The sequence below is a fragment of the Saccopteryx leptura genome, chromosome 2 (genome assembly GCF_036850995.1).
Source record: "Saccopteryx leptura isolate mSacLep1 chromosome 2, mSacLep1_pri_phased_curated, whole genome shotgun sequence".
NCBI lineage: Eukaryota > Metazoa > Chordata > Mammalia > Chiroptera > Emballonuridae > Saccopteryx > Saccopteryx leptura.
Window position 1 is genome coordinate 270386129 of NC_089504.1, and position 14265 is coordinate 270400393.

General features: G+C 37.6%; 1 protein-coding gene across 4 annotated transcripts in view; it reads right to left on the bottom strand.

Moving 5' to 3' along the window:
• The window catches only part of RPS6KC1 (ribosomal protein S6 kinase C1), a 177942-nt gene that overhangs the window by 65919 nt on the left and 97758 nt on the right, over window positions 1-14265 (bottom strand). For all 4 annotated transcript variants that reach the window (XM_066361770.1, XM_066361768.1, XM_066361767.1 and 1 more), the window contains one exon: window positions 5941-6056. In XM_066361770.1, coding sequence (XP_066217867.1) covers window positions 5941-6056 — 116 coding nt within the window. The remainder of the gene's footprint in view (window positions 1-5940; window positions 6057-14265) is intronic.

Genomic DNA, 14265 nt, shown 5'->3' on the forward strand with positions numbered 1-14265 from the left:
TGTTCTCAATGTGATCTAAATATATCTATTCTTACCAGTCTGTTAGAGCAATACTTCTCAAACATGAACGTGTATGCACACCGCCTGAGGACCTTGTTAAAATGGAGATTCCGATTCCCTCAGGCTGGGGGGACCCGAAGTTTCTGCGGTTCCAGCAAGGTCCCAGGTGATGTGATGCTACTGGCCCGGCAACCACAGTGACGTGGTGTTAGCTATTCCTCCTTAAATAACCTGAGTAAGTCACCACTACTTCAGAGGAAATATGTAATCAAGGGCAAATGGAGAACACTCTGAGAACTTACCCAGCACCTACACTCCAAACCTGATAACTACCGTATTCCCCCATGTATAAGACACTCCCATGTATATATAAGATGCTCCTCAATTTGGGGCCCTGAAATTTGAAAAAAAAAATATTACATAAAGTTATTGAACTCAAGTTTTATTCATCATAGAATTCATACAACTCCTCATCACTGTCAAAACTCCCACCCATTAGCTTGTCCTCATCTGTGTCTGATGACGAATCACTGTCTTCAGCAATGAGCACAAAAAAGTAGCAAATTCAAGTAAAAAAAACTACAACCACTGTATAAGACACACCCCGTTTTTAGACCCCAAATTTTTCAAAAAGGAGTGCATCTTATACATGTGGAAATACGGTAATTACACTAGTTTCTGAACTTGGCTTCATCTGTAGATTTTTGGCTTTGCCAAGACTTTCATTAGGAACCTATTAACCCTCAATACCCAGGCTCCTAGGCCTCTCTTAGGTCACATTCAAGCATGACCTGAACTGCAGTCCTCTTACTGCTCTGGGACACTCCTGCCTGCCAGCTCTGCCCCGCCCATGTCTAACCAAGGGTGACACAGTACTCATTTACGAATATTGTTTTCTAAAGGATTGAGAAATACCAATAATACCAACAAGCAAAATGCACAACAGGAAACTATTCTCAATATTATTATAGCTAAAAATAGCAAAAAACTATACCCAGTCTTTTCCAGGAAAATCCTCTTCTGATATTAATATTTAAATCAGTCAAAATCATCTACAATTTAATTTCTAAAAGTTTAAAAATCTGTCTCCTTTGCCTGACCTGTGGTGGCGCAGTGGATAAAGCGTCGACCTGGAAATGCTGAGGTCGCCGGTTCGAAACCCTGGGCTTGCCTGGTCAAGGCACATATGGGAGTTGATGCTTCTAGCTCCTCCCCCTTCTCTCTCTGTCTCTCTCTCCTCTCTCTCCCTCTCTCTCTCCCCTCTAAAAATGAATAAAATAAAATTTAAAAAAAAAAAAGTTTAAAAAAATAAAATAAATAAATAAAAAAAAAATCTGTCTCCTTCAGTTAGGACTCCAGAGATTATTTCTTTTTTTTTCTGAAACCTGCTCTTTTCTTGGGGCCTTTCAGTAATAAAGTAATGAAGAAAGAGGAGGGGAAGGGAGGAGAGGGGAGGGAAAGGGAAGGGAGGGGAGGGGAGGGAGGAGAGAGGAGAGGAGGGGAGGGGGAGGGGGAGGGGAGGGGAAGGGAGAGGAGGGGAGGAGAAGGGAGGGGAGGGGAAAGGAAGGGAGGGGAGGGGAAGGAAGGGGTGGGGTGGGAAGGGGAGGGGAGGGAAGGGGTGGGAAGGGGTGGGAAGGGAAGGGAAGGGAAGGGAAGGGGAGGGAAGGGAAGGGAGAGAGAGAGAGAGAGAGAGAGAGAGAGAGAGAGAAAGACAGTAGAAAAGTGCTTTTGCTCCTTGCTATCCTTTTTTTGAAATCGATATTACCATCAACGCTGGGAAATTTAGAATGTCTATAGTTACCACCCAAGAGTCTCGTAAATAAATGCAATAAAGCCACAGCTTAAACCATCACAGAAGGCTCAGGTGGAGTGAGTCACGACCTATACTGCACCAAAGGGAAAACCGTAGTCAACACAACATTTCAAAACCAAAAAGGATCCTTTATATTCTTTTTTTTTTTTTTTTTTTCTTTTTTTTTTTTGTTTTTTTTTTTTGTATTTTTCTGAAGCTGGAAACGGGAGAGACAGTCAGACAGACTCCCGCATGCGCCCGACCGGGATCCACCTGGCACGCCCACCAGGGGCGATGCTCTGCCCACCAGGGGGCGATGCTCTGCCACGACCAGAGCCACTCTAGCTTCTGGGGCAGAGGCCAAGGAGCCATCCCCAGCGCCCAGGCCACCTTTGCTCCAATGGAGCCTTGGCTGCGGGAGGGGAAGAGAGAGACAGAGAGGAAGGAGGGGGTGTGGAGAAGCAAATGGGCGCTTCTCCTATGTGCCCTGGCCGGGAATCGAACCCGGGTCCCCCGCACGCCAGACCGACGCTCTACCATTGAGCCAACCGGCCAGGGCCGGATCCTTTATATTCTTAATCAACCAGCCTAGAAAAAAACATGTTTGCACATGGATTCAAAAGAGAAATAAATGCTTTGCACAGAATTTAAGAGCTAAGAGGGCCTTAGAAATTATTTATACTAGTCCTCTCACTGTGTTGTTCATTGAAACTGACATCCACAGAAAGTTAATGGAGAGAAATAATAAATTTACCAAGATAATTAAAAACCTCTAGAAGACATTTAAGTTAAATTTTAGATAAGAAAATAATCAAGCATGTCCCTGACCTAAACAAAGGCTGGCTTTAATAAAATAAAATATAAAAAGAAAATAAAAAGCAATCACTTACCATAAAAGAAAAACATCTTGCTCTAAAAAGAAAAATTCTTCTCTACTCTTCTTGCCTAAAAACTGAGAAAAGTCCTAGTGTATATCAAATCCGGTACCCTCTTTACCCTTTCTGATACAAGTTTCCATTATTCTACCTGGTTCTTACCTGCCTCTCTTTTATTTCCTCAATTATGTACATACTTTGGGTCTTCAATTATACTACAGGGTTTGCAAAAGCAGAGACTGTCATCAATTTTTGTATAACTCCAATATTTATCTAGTTTGCTTTTCTATATACACAGAATCTTAACAGATGCTTAGTGAATTAATATATAACCTGATATAATCACCTTTCATATACTGTATCTCTTTAATTTTATTTTCATTAAAAACTATGCTTGCCTGACCAGGCGGTGGCACAGTGGATAGAGCGTCGGACTGGGATGCGGAAGACCCAGGTTCGAGACCCCGTGGTCGCCAGCGTGAGCACGGGCTCATCTGGTTTGAGCAGGGCTCACCAGCTTGGACCCAAGGTTGCTGGCTCAAGCAAGGGGTTACTCGGTCTGCTGAAGGCCTGCAATCAAGGCACATATGAGAAAGCATTCAATGAACAACTAAGGTGTTGCAACGCGCAACGAAAAACTAATGATTGATGCTTCTCATCTCTCCATTCCTGTCTGTCTGTCCCTGTCTATCCCTCTCTCTGACTCTCTCTCTCTGTCTCAAAAAAAATTTTTTTTAAATAAGCAGGTTTAAAAAAAAAAAAACTATGTTTGAAGGGAAATTCTGACTGATAAACTTCATGGTTCCTTTCTCCAAGTCAAAAGCTATACAGCAAGATTTATATATTTATTTTCCTAGTAAATTATTGCTCATAAAAGTGATTATGAGGAAATGTAACAGGAAATGCATATCTAGGGAGTTTAAGTAAGTACAGGTAGAATATTCAAAGTTAATGTGAACAGAAAGAACAGAATACTAGTAATTTTGACCCCTAAAACTTTTAGAATATTTATACACAATATGGGTTTAATAAAGCAAGTAAGTTCATATAGACCCATCATATTTAACATTTTTACCAATTCCCTTAAAAACAGAATTGAGAATGTACACATCAGAATGGCACACCTGGGGGATTGCCAACCCCACAGACAGTAAGAATTGAATAAATAAAGCAAGTAAGTTCATATAGACCCATCATATTTAACATTTTTACCAATTCCCTTAAAAACAGAATTGAGAATGTACACATCAGAATGGCACACCTGGGGGATTGCCAACCCCATAGACAGTAAGAATTGAATTCAAAGTAATCTTTAGATAAATATTTCATTTTAAAAAGATAAAATTTAAGGTTGACCAGGTATTGGCACATTGGATAGAGCTTTGGCCAGGGATGTTAAGGACCCAGGTTCGAAACCCCAAGGCTGCAGCTTGAGCACGGGCTCATCAGGCTTGAGCACGGGCTCACCAGCTTGAGCATGGCATCGCTGGCTTGAGTGTGGGATCACAGACATGACCCCATAGCCACTGGCTTAAGCCCACGATCACTGGCTTGAGCAAGGGGTCACTGATTCAGTTGGAACCCCACGGTCAAGGCACGTATGAGAAAGCAATGAACAACTACGGTGCCACAACTATGAGTTGATGCTTCTCATCTCTTTCCCTTCCTATCTGTCCTATCCCTCTCTCTCTCTTTCTTAAGAAATAAAAAAAAAAAAGATAAAATTCAAGAGTGAAGAGGTAAAGGAATTAAACAATTCAATTAAAACAATGATAAAAAATAGAAAAAGATGGGCAAACAACACAGAAGAGAAGAATCACAATAATTAACAATCTAAAAGTGAGTCAACACATTAGAAAGTCACAAAAGTATATTTCTTCCAAGATAGGGTATAATTTTTTTGTTCCAAAGTTCCAACACTTAACAGAAAATCCACACTAATAAGTATACTCTTAATAACTGATGGTTTAAAAAGTCACACAGAAAATAAAAAGGGCTCAGAAAATCAGCAAAAAAATGTTTTAATGATCCAATGAATAAAAAGTTAAAACATTATATGATTTTCAAAAGGTATATAGAGCATAAAAAATATAAGAAGAAAGTTTATAAAGCAGTATACAAGGGGAGGAGAAAAATAAAGCCAAAACTTATTAGTCCAGTCTTACAACCTTGGCTTATAGGCTGGTCAATTTACAAAGTGGGCACATGATTTGTAATTAGGTGTATGTGGATGGCCATTTTTGAATCATTTTCTTAAACTCAATCCTAACAAGAACCCAGCAAAGAATTACTATGATCCTCATTATTCAGATATAGCAACTGAAGATAAGAGGTGGTTTTGTATCTTTGCCAATCTTCCATGGCTTCAAATGACAGAGTTGAGATCAAAACAAGCCTACCTGCCTCTTACACCAATTAAGAAAATAAATATTTTCTCCCATCTGTAGAAGACATGATTCTTAAATTGCATTTTTTTAAAAATGCTTTTGGTTTAGTAGATATAAAGAAAAAAAGGTTGCAAGTTCAACCCCCGGTCAGGGCACAAACAAGAATCAACCAATGAATGCATAAATAAGTAGAACAACAAATCGATGCTTTTCTCTCTTTCTAATCAATAAATAATTTTTTAAAATATATATAAATGAGACTTTTTTCAGAAATGGGCCACATCTGACAGATACAATATAAAAACAATAATAATAAACTGCAATGTTCCTAATGTTTTAAGTATTCACCTGCTTATGAGAAGACTGAGGGTAGCCCCAAATAATCTAAACACCCCTGTTAGAATTATAAAATTCTAGGTGATCAAGAGCAGCTATTTGTAGGACTTATGCTTAAATGATTAGTTTTAGCATGAATCAATAAAAATGTACAAGAATTGTATGAGAATCCTAATTTAACTTTAAAAATTCAAGTGAAATTTGGTATAAATTCGATAGTAGGGGTAGAGCAAGAGACGAAGGGCCAAGGACGAGAAGGAGAGAACAAGTCCCAGTCTACGGCCATACCACCCTGAACGCGCCCGATCTCGTCTGATCTCGGAAGCTAAGCAGGGTCAGGCCTGGTTAGTACTTGGATGGGAGAGAACAAGTCCCACTTGATTCCACGGTTGATGGTTGGCTTTAATGCTTTTCTTTCCACTAATAACTTAAGAAAATTATTGATAAAATCCTAAAGATCATAATTCTCAAACACTTTAATTAGAAATAAAGCTGAGAGACAGGATAGCAAAAATGGTCAAAGAAAATACAAATGAAACATAAGACATACCTGAGCTACATCATCAAACTGAGGTTTTCTATAGAAGCTGGAGAGACTCTCTGCTCGCATGAGGTACTCAGCTGTTCTTCTCTTCACAGCTTCCCGCCGGGTAGGGCTTGACTCTCCTAAAAGGAGAAAATTAACAATCTGAAAATGAGTCAGCACATATCTTATTTAAAACATATTCAAGACCTGGCCCATTGGCTCAGCGGTAGAGCATCAGTCCAGCGTGTAGAAGTCCCAGGTTCAATTACCGGCCAAGGCACACAGAAGAAGTACCCATCTGCTTCTCCACCCCTCCCCCTCTCCTTCCTCTCTGTCTCTCTCTTCCCCTCCCGCAGCCAAGGCTCCACTGGAGCAAAGTTGGCCTGGGCGCTGAGGATGGCTCTATAGCCTCTGCCTCAGGCACTAGAATGGCTCCGGCCACAGTGAAGCAACACCCTAGATGGGCAGAGCATCATCCCCTGGTGGGCATGCCAGGTGGATCCTGGTTGGGCGCATGCAGGATCTGTCTGACTGTGTCCTTGCTTCTAACTTTGGAAAAATACAAAAATTCATTATGTTAGAACAAATCACAAAAGTATATTATTCCCAAACTGGAATATAATTTCTTTGTTCCAAAGGTCTAACACTTAACAGAAAATCCTTAGGACATGGGAAAAATAAACAAACTTTCTTTTATTAAAGTGAACTGAATCTGAAGATTAACTTCCTGTTACCCAGTGCACCACTTGTTCACATTTCTAACTAAAAAGAAGAGAGATTCAACACTGGAAGGGGCATCAAAGTTATTAATCAGCAAGTTCTTAATATTTTTTATTTTTCAATTACAGTATTTTTCAATTATATTAGTTTTAATGTACAGTATAGCAGTTAAATGTTTATATAGTTTATAAAGTGATTCCCCCCCCAATAAATCTATTGTAGTATCCACCTGACACCATATATATTACAAAATTACTGACTAAATTCTCTATACTGTACATTTCCAAGCAAGGTCTAAATAATACCTACATGAATTTTACTTATCCAAATTCTGAAATTCTCCTGTTGAGATATAGAGAATTTAATATATTTTATAGGAGTTGATGTATAAGAAATGTAGTTTAGAAAGTTCTGCAGATAAAAGACAAGCCTAGTCCGGATAGTTAACTCAACAAATAGTATTCAGTCAATAGATGTTTAATAAGAGCTATGACATGTACGGTATATGACATTCTGCAAAAGTACCACTTAACTGAAGAATAAAAATTTCTAGGTTAACTGTCAATTCACTCTAATTGAGTTTTATAAGCTTCATGGTCTTTTCATTAACAACAAATTGTCACTCACCTTACAAGTGAAAACAAGATTGTGATTGAAAACCCTGTAACATATAATTAGGTAAAAGTGACAAGTCATTTATTTACCCTCTCTGACTGTTTCTCTAAACAAAAGGTATTCAAAGTGTCTTCCAAAGAACTCAAGACCTCAAATAAGAGGTGGCCCAACCCATGCAGTACTGGGCTCTCTCCTCTCCAAGGCAGGATGATCCTATGCTTTTATTCATTTGATATGGTACTTGGCGGTGAACATTTCATGGCTGAAACTCAAAAACTTTGAGAACCACTGTACTATATATGATCTCTAAGGTTCCTTTCTTAAATACTTCATACTACTTATGACTCATTTTTATCAAAGCATTTAACACATAGTACTGTTTTTATAACTGACCCTATACATCTTCTGAATGATTGGATGAAATCAATCAAAAAGCAAGTATCATACAGGGGGAAGTACTCTGAATCACATTCCAGAAATCCTGGTTATCTGAATTTGGGCTCTGCCTCTCAGTCACGTGACGGGTGATAAATCATCTCAACTCTCTGAACCTCTTCCTCAATCCCTAAAATGGAAATATATACCTCAAGTGACTGTGGAGATGAAAGGAAATAACAAAAGGTACTACAACAGAGACAAAAATATAGAAAGCACTAAATTTTAAAGGTTTTCATTCTTAATCTTTTTCTCAGAACCAAATCCTACAAGATAATGTAACCTGGTATGCTGAACTCAAATAAACTGAATTATAATAAAGCAGAAATTTTTCCCAAAAAGACGGCTAGTGGAAAAAACTCTTCTTAGTTTTGCCTGGAACAGCATCTTCTACGTCTTCTGGGAAATGCCCCTTTCTCCTCCCCTCGCGATTCCTCCGCCTCTCCACTCCCCACCTCTGCTACCAACCCTCACCAACAAGGTTGGAACGAAAGCTGCTATCTTGTTTCAAATTTCAGTCTCTCTAGTCGGCACTGGGCCAGTCAGACCCTCTCTTCTGTTACTGACACTGCCAGCAGCCAAAGTTTCCACCAACGCACAAAAAGCTGACCTGAAAGAAGGAACCTGACAGAGAGAAGCAGACAGGAGAGGCAAAAATTAGAAACCCTAGTGTGACTGGGCTCCCTGATTTCCACGGGACCTGCCTTCCTGCCACTGTTCGTGGAGGGGAGTCCAAACGTAGATTCTGTCACTGGGAAACCAAAGAACCCTGACGAAACGTGGACCTCAAAGAAAAACCGCAATAAAGTTGTTATTGTATGTAATTTTGTTCAACAATTTCCCTTTCACAGCTCTCCTTTATGAGAAATTCACAAATACAGTGAGTCTTGGTGAGGGGAGAAATTTTCTATTGCTTTTTAACTGTGGAACAATCTATTATCTCTCCAACATCTGAAACCTCAGTTAAAGTATCAGTATGCCCCCTGCCTGTCCTTAAAACTTATTTAGTAATTTCTAAATCCAAGGTTTCTCTTTTCCTCAGTTGAAAAATGAATATAATCTATGAAAATCACCTAAATATAACATTTTGAGGATAAAGTTTACCACATAAAAAAAGGAACATTCCGTGTTTCTACCACTACCAGCCCTTTGGTTTTGAGTTTGCTGCTTACGGACTCTACTATTCCCATTAGCATTAGCTCTTCTTGTTTCAGGACATGCCTTTAAGCCCTAGTCTAAATCTCCATTTAGAATTTTTTATTTCTTTTGGGGTTCAACTCTAACAAACTGTGGCAATTTAGTTTCTTCATTCGGTGTGAATAAGCTTTAATAAAACTTAAAATTTTGCTTTATTCAAAGATATCAACTTGTCTCCCAAAATAATTTGAAAGTCAAAAATGTCCAAGATTATGAAACATCTAGAGTTAAAGCCATATTTTGTAATCAAATCAGTTTTTTAAACTTTTGGTTACCTCTGCTGCTTTCTAGGCAATCTCCATAGGAACTGAGAAGCAAGAACTGGAAGCCAGCAGCTGAACTGGACTCTGGCTGACAAGAGTGAGTCCACTTCCAGGAAAACAACTAGGAAGTGATAGAAATACTGGAAGGCTTTTGAAATGTTACCTTAACCATACATACTATGACACCTTTCTTACCAGCCCTTCAAAATAGGTCACAACCACTGCTGATCAACAGCGGCGGTCCAGGATGACAACCGCCTCTTACAGATTTGTGCCACCAGATACTTCCTGAGGCTAGTGAGGACTGTGCTAGAAATAAATAATCTATAGATATCTGGATATATAGATATCTGGATAATTCTGATAGTATTATAGAAAAATGTGACTTGAAACAGATTTTTAATTGATTAAAAATTTTTAATCGACTCTTAACCTTCTTAATTTCTTAATTTTCATTTTAAAACACACACAGCCGATAGGGATTATTTTTCAAGGAAAACTAGGTTATCTGGAATTCATATTTTAATCCCATATTAGGCCATCTGGCTATTATTTCTTCAGTAATATATCCATGTAGACACTTAATAAATGCTCTTAAAAATGGATACCTATTTTATATTCTATCTAAAGATAAACCACAACCTTCAATAAATTTCTCTACATGTCTGTTAATCATTCAGATATAGCAAAAATTTTCACCGGGCGTTGGCACCCATAAGAGAAAGACTGCTCCCATTACATACTAACTTTTCTGGCAAAAAGTTCTGGCGTGCAGTAGATGTCATATGTGTCAACCTGTAGTTCTCTATACAGTACCAATTTCTAATCAGGAGTGAGGACTCATAGAGGGTGATTACAAAGTGTTATCTGTAAAAAGAACAGAATGTAGCTAAACAAAAGTAAGAAAAAGTTTCAAGTCATCACTGAAATTTTTAGAAACACTGGCTTGCCTATCCTGCATGTTTGAGCACCAAGTCTGACGTACGTTTCTAAGAGAAGTTATATAGAAGGCGTAGTTACTATATAATCTACCTGAGAAGCCATCACCATTCAGCGCTCCTTCACTGTATCAAGTTCTATTTTCAAAAGCTACATTACCTCCCTTTAACAACTAAAGAAAACTAAGGCTCGGGTATATAAAATGCCTTTCTCAATTACAAAGTGAATATAAGAACCTAAACCAAAACCAGGTCTTATGACACCACACTTCCAATAACTAAATTTGAATGAGATTCTTCTACCGTTACTGAGCAGAACAACAACAGAAGTACAGAGCTCAGGACAAGTCCAGGTGAGCAAGGAAACAAAGATGAAGAGATACATACAAGGAGTTGAGACAGGAGCCTATCAGACGACATAGCAGAGTGGGATGAGAGAAGAGGAGAGACTGGAGATGACAGCGTAGCTCACAGGCCGATGAGAGTTACACAGAGGTGTAAATCTCACTCAGAAAGAGAATGGGCTTTCAGAGAAACACTGGTCTCTCAAACATCCTTGTTACCCAAGGATTTCATTGTAAAACAAAGGCCTTTGCTCACTTACCCACAAAAAAAGCAAAAGGGCATTTTTATTCATGGAACTAATGAAAATCAGTTTCACAATTAGAATAAAAGGTAGGTCTTCCAATTTTGTTTTTCTACCGTTAGTCATCATTGGTTCAACAAAAGAAAAGTAATGCTGGACAAAGAAATGGATATGTTAGACCTCTTAAATGACAGTATGTGTACATCCGTATTTCATGAAAATTTTTAGTAATTTTTAAGAGTATTTTGACTATACTTAACTTTCGCCACCTGCACAGAATTTAATCTTCATATAACACTCTACTTAGTCACATCTTGTCTTTTCATCTGCAGTTCTCTACTCCACAAACACTCTCCAACAAGTTCTCTGCCGCTGCTTGGTCAACATGCTGAGTTTCATTCAGATTTACCACTTTAGAAAGAACATCCAATCAATCTGGTTTTGCTGGAGTGAGTTTTTGTTTGTTGGTGCTTCCTTCTTTTTATTTTTTTTACAACTTCAGTCACATAAAAGAATATGCCTGGTTGAGATGGCCTTGGTGGTTATATTTTTTTAAGTGCTGATTTCTTATATTTAATGGCATTTTGTTCTTTTCAGGTAGAGCCTACCATTTCTGTCTTATGCTAAGTGTTCTGATAACAAAAGGCAACCTTGAAAGAACAGTAATTTATTGTTCTACATGTCTACCACAACTCTGGAGCCACGAGCCTTTCCGTGTACAACACAAACCCGGTCAGTCAGGAAATCTGCTTCCCATTTGCATTTAACCAACCACCTATAAATGTTTTCACAAAACCAAGTTATATGACCTCTACAAGTTCAAAGAGTCACCAAAGAATAGTAAAAGCAAAAGTCACAATAAAATTCATAACCACGCATTGCTTCAATTATGATTGCTTTCAATGTTGTTTAGCAGTTTTTCTACCTCCAATGATACTGAAAGAAAACACACCATCAGATAATCGAGTATTAGATACCCACAGAGACAGCCTTCTCTTAGATTCAACTGCTTCGTACTGCTCCTTAACCTCTTTTTGTTTTGCAATTTTAAAGAATACCCCCCAAAATCATTCAATCTCTTCAAAACAACACTGTAACAATAATCTCTTGTCAATAAACTAAATAATCTTTTAAGTGTTCCTTATGCTCTAATCAAATAGCTTCTAAAAGATAAAAAGATTTTTTAAAGTTAGAGATATAATGAAGAAAAGGGGAATAAAGAATTAAAACTAAGGAGCTAAAATTTTACTTCATGATATAAAATATAAAATATCTCCATAAACTGAAGAAATGTTCTCTGCCATACTGGTAAATATGGGAAGCACCGGACTCCCACAAAGGCTTTTGATCATTCTGTCACTGGCTGGAAGAGAGACATCTTAAGAGAAAGAGCAAGTCTATGGAAGACTGTAAATCCAACAATTGTTTTTCTTGCTGTCATGATACTGATCATATATTTTTCCTTTGAGGTGATGTAAAATGATCAACAAAATTTCTGATTATAAGCAGTTAATTTTTCTTATTACTAAAAGTTTCATAGACTCCTTTACCACATCTCTACCTTAAAAATTAAATTGACTTAGTGGATGCCAGAATTAGAACAGACTCCATCCCATCTTCCTTCAGATTGATTTAACATGAAGATATACATCTATCTCTATATTTAAGCAATTCAAAGAATGTGTCAAACAATACTCCTAGAGTAGCCCATTTCTGGATAACAACAACAAAAAAAAAGTCCCCCCAGCAACTGGCTTTCTTTAAGTAAGCCACCAGAGTGCAAAGTGCTCCACACCACTCTTCCTTCCCCTTTCAGGAGAGTCACCTCATATCGTTACTGAGCAGCTATCATGTTCCAGACATATAGTCATCTCAATGTTGTCATGGAACGTTACATATAGAAGACCTTTGATAAAATTTTATTAAACAAATGAATGGGAAACTAGAATAATTTTGCACCAATATTACCTGGTCTGATAACAGTACCTTCATGCCTACAGATGCTCCGATTGCCTCTTTCCATAACTTAGTGCCTTTCCTTGACTGAAACAATAGTTACACAAAATGCATGTCAGAAAATGTGTGTAATTGCCGTCTTTATCATTTGTGTAGCAGGTGAAATGCACATAAAAGGAATATAGAGAAATATAGTATAGAAGTGGCATGGTTGGACAAAAAGGAAAATCTAGATTTTGATTTAATTTTATGAAAAATCATCAGAACAGTTTCAATGAGGAAAATACAGCACAGATGTTCTAAGTAATTAAAAAATCATTGGGTAAAACAGAGTGAAGTCTACAAACTCTCTTTTTATTGTTTGACAATTACAATTTTGGAAAATGTGTTTCTTAACAGTTAGTAGAAATACAGTATGTTTGCACAATGACCTGGTTATTTTTCAAACAAAACACATTTTAAGACCACTAACAGCAACACAATAAGTTTAAGAAGAAAAGCATTTTTACATTTTCAAAACTTCCTAAAAGAGAATACATACCCTGAACTTCTGTACAATTTACACAATACTCAATGTTTAATTAATTAAGATACAATTCAAGCTATAAGTTATACAAAACCTTGTAATTACAAAATAATGATTAACTTTCTCAAAGTGCCTTATAACTGTTCCAGCAATGATCTTCCACTTAGGGGTTTTTAGTTCTGTTTGGTTTATCCTACAGTGCTCCCTGATAACTAACTACATTTCTTCTGGTCAGAATCATGGTTTTTTCAGCAATCACAGGGATTAAACTGACCCCCTCATTTTAATGTTTTTCAACTGTGCTGCTAAACACCGATGACATAGCCCATCTAATAAAAAACCCTTCAAGAATCCTCATCTATCTCTGCTTTTGCTACAGAGCAGCTGTGCCTCACGCAGATTCACATGAATGAAAATATTTAGATGAGAAACCACCCACTTAGTTTATTTTCCATATGACTTTCCTGTAATTATTTTGTAAACTGTTCACACAACAATACATAAAAACATCTGCAAAAACAGGTAATTAATGTGTCAAGCCAAACTAATGCATTTTTTATGGTGTCCATGCTTCGTCAACTGTAATTATAACTCTTTTTTAAGCAAATGATGATGTGTTTGTTGCAATGTGCAAGTGGTTATTTTAGATGCTCTGTTTACTGTTCATACAATCTGAATATAAAACTCCACAGCTACTTTCCCCCACACAGCAGTGCTTTACCTAACCTTTTGCAAAAGCAAGAAAGTGGTTCTCTTTTCCAAGCTACATTTTGTAGTAAACATTTTTGGCATTAAACATGAAACTCTCAACATAAAAGCTGACACCAAAATAGCCAACAATTCAAGAAACATATGCCGGCAAATGATTCAGCCAGACTCTTCCTTCAGCTGTAATCCTGCAGGAACTACAGCAAATACTGTATCACCCCATGTATAAGACATTCTCATGTATAAGACGCTTAATTCTGGGGCCCGAAATTGGAAAAAAAATGTATTACATAAAGTTATTGAACTCAAGTTTTATCCATCACAAAATTCATACAATTTCTCATCTGCACAAAAAAGCAAGAAATGCAAGTAAAAAATCTATAACCACTGTATAAAGATGCACAA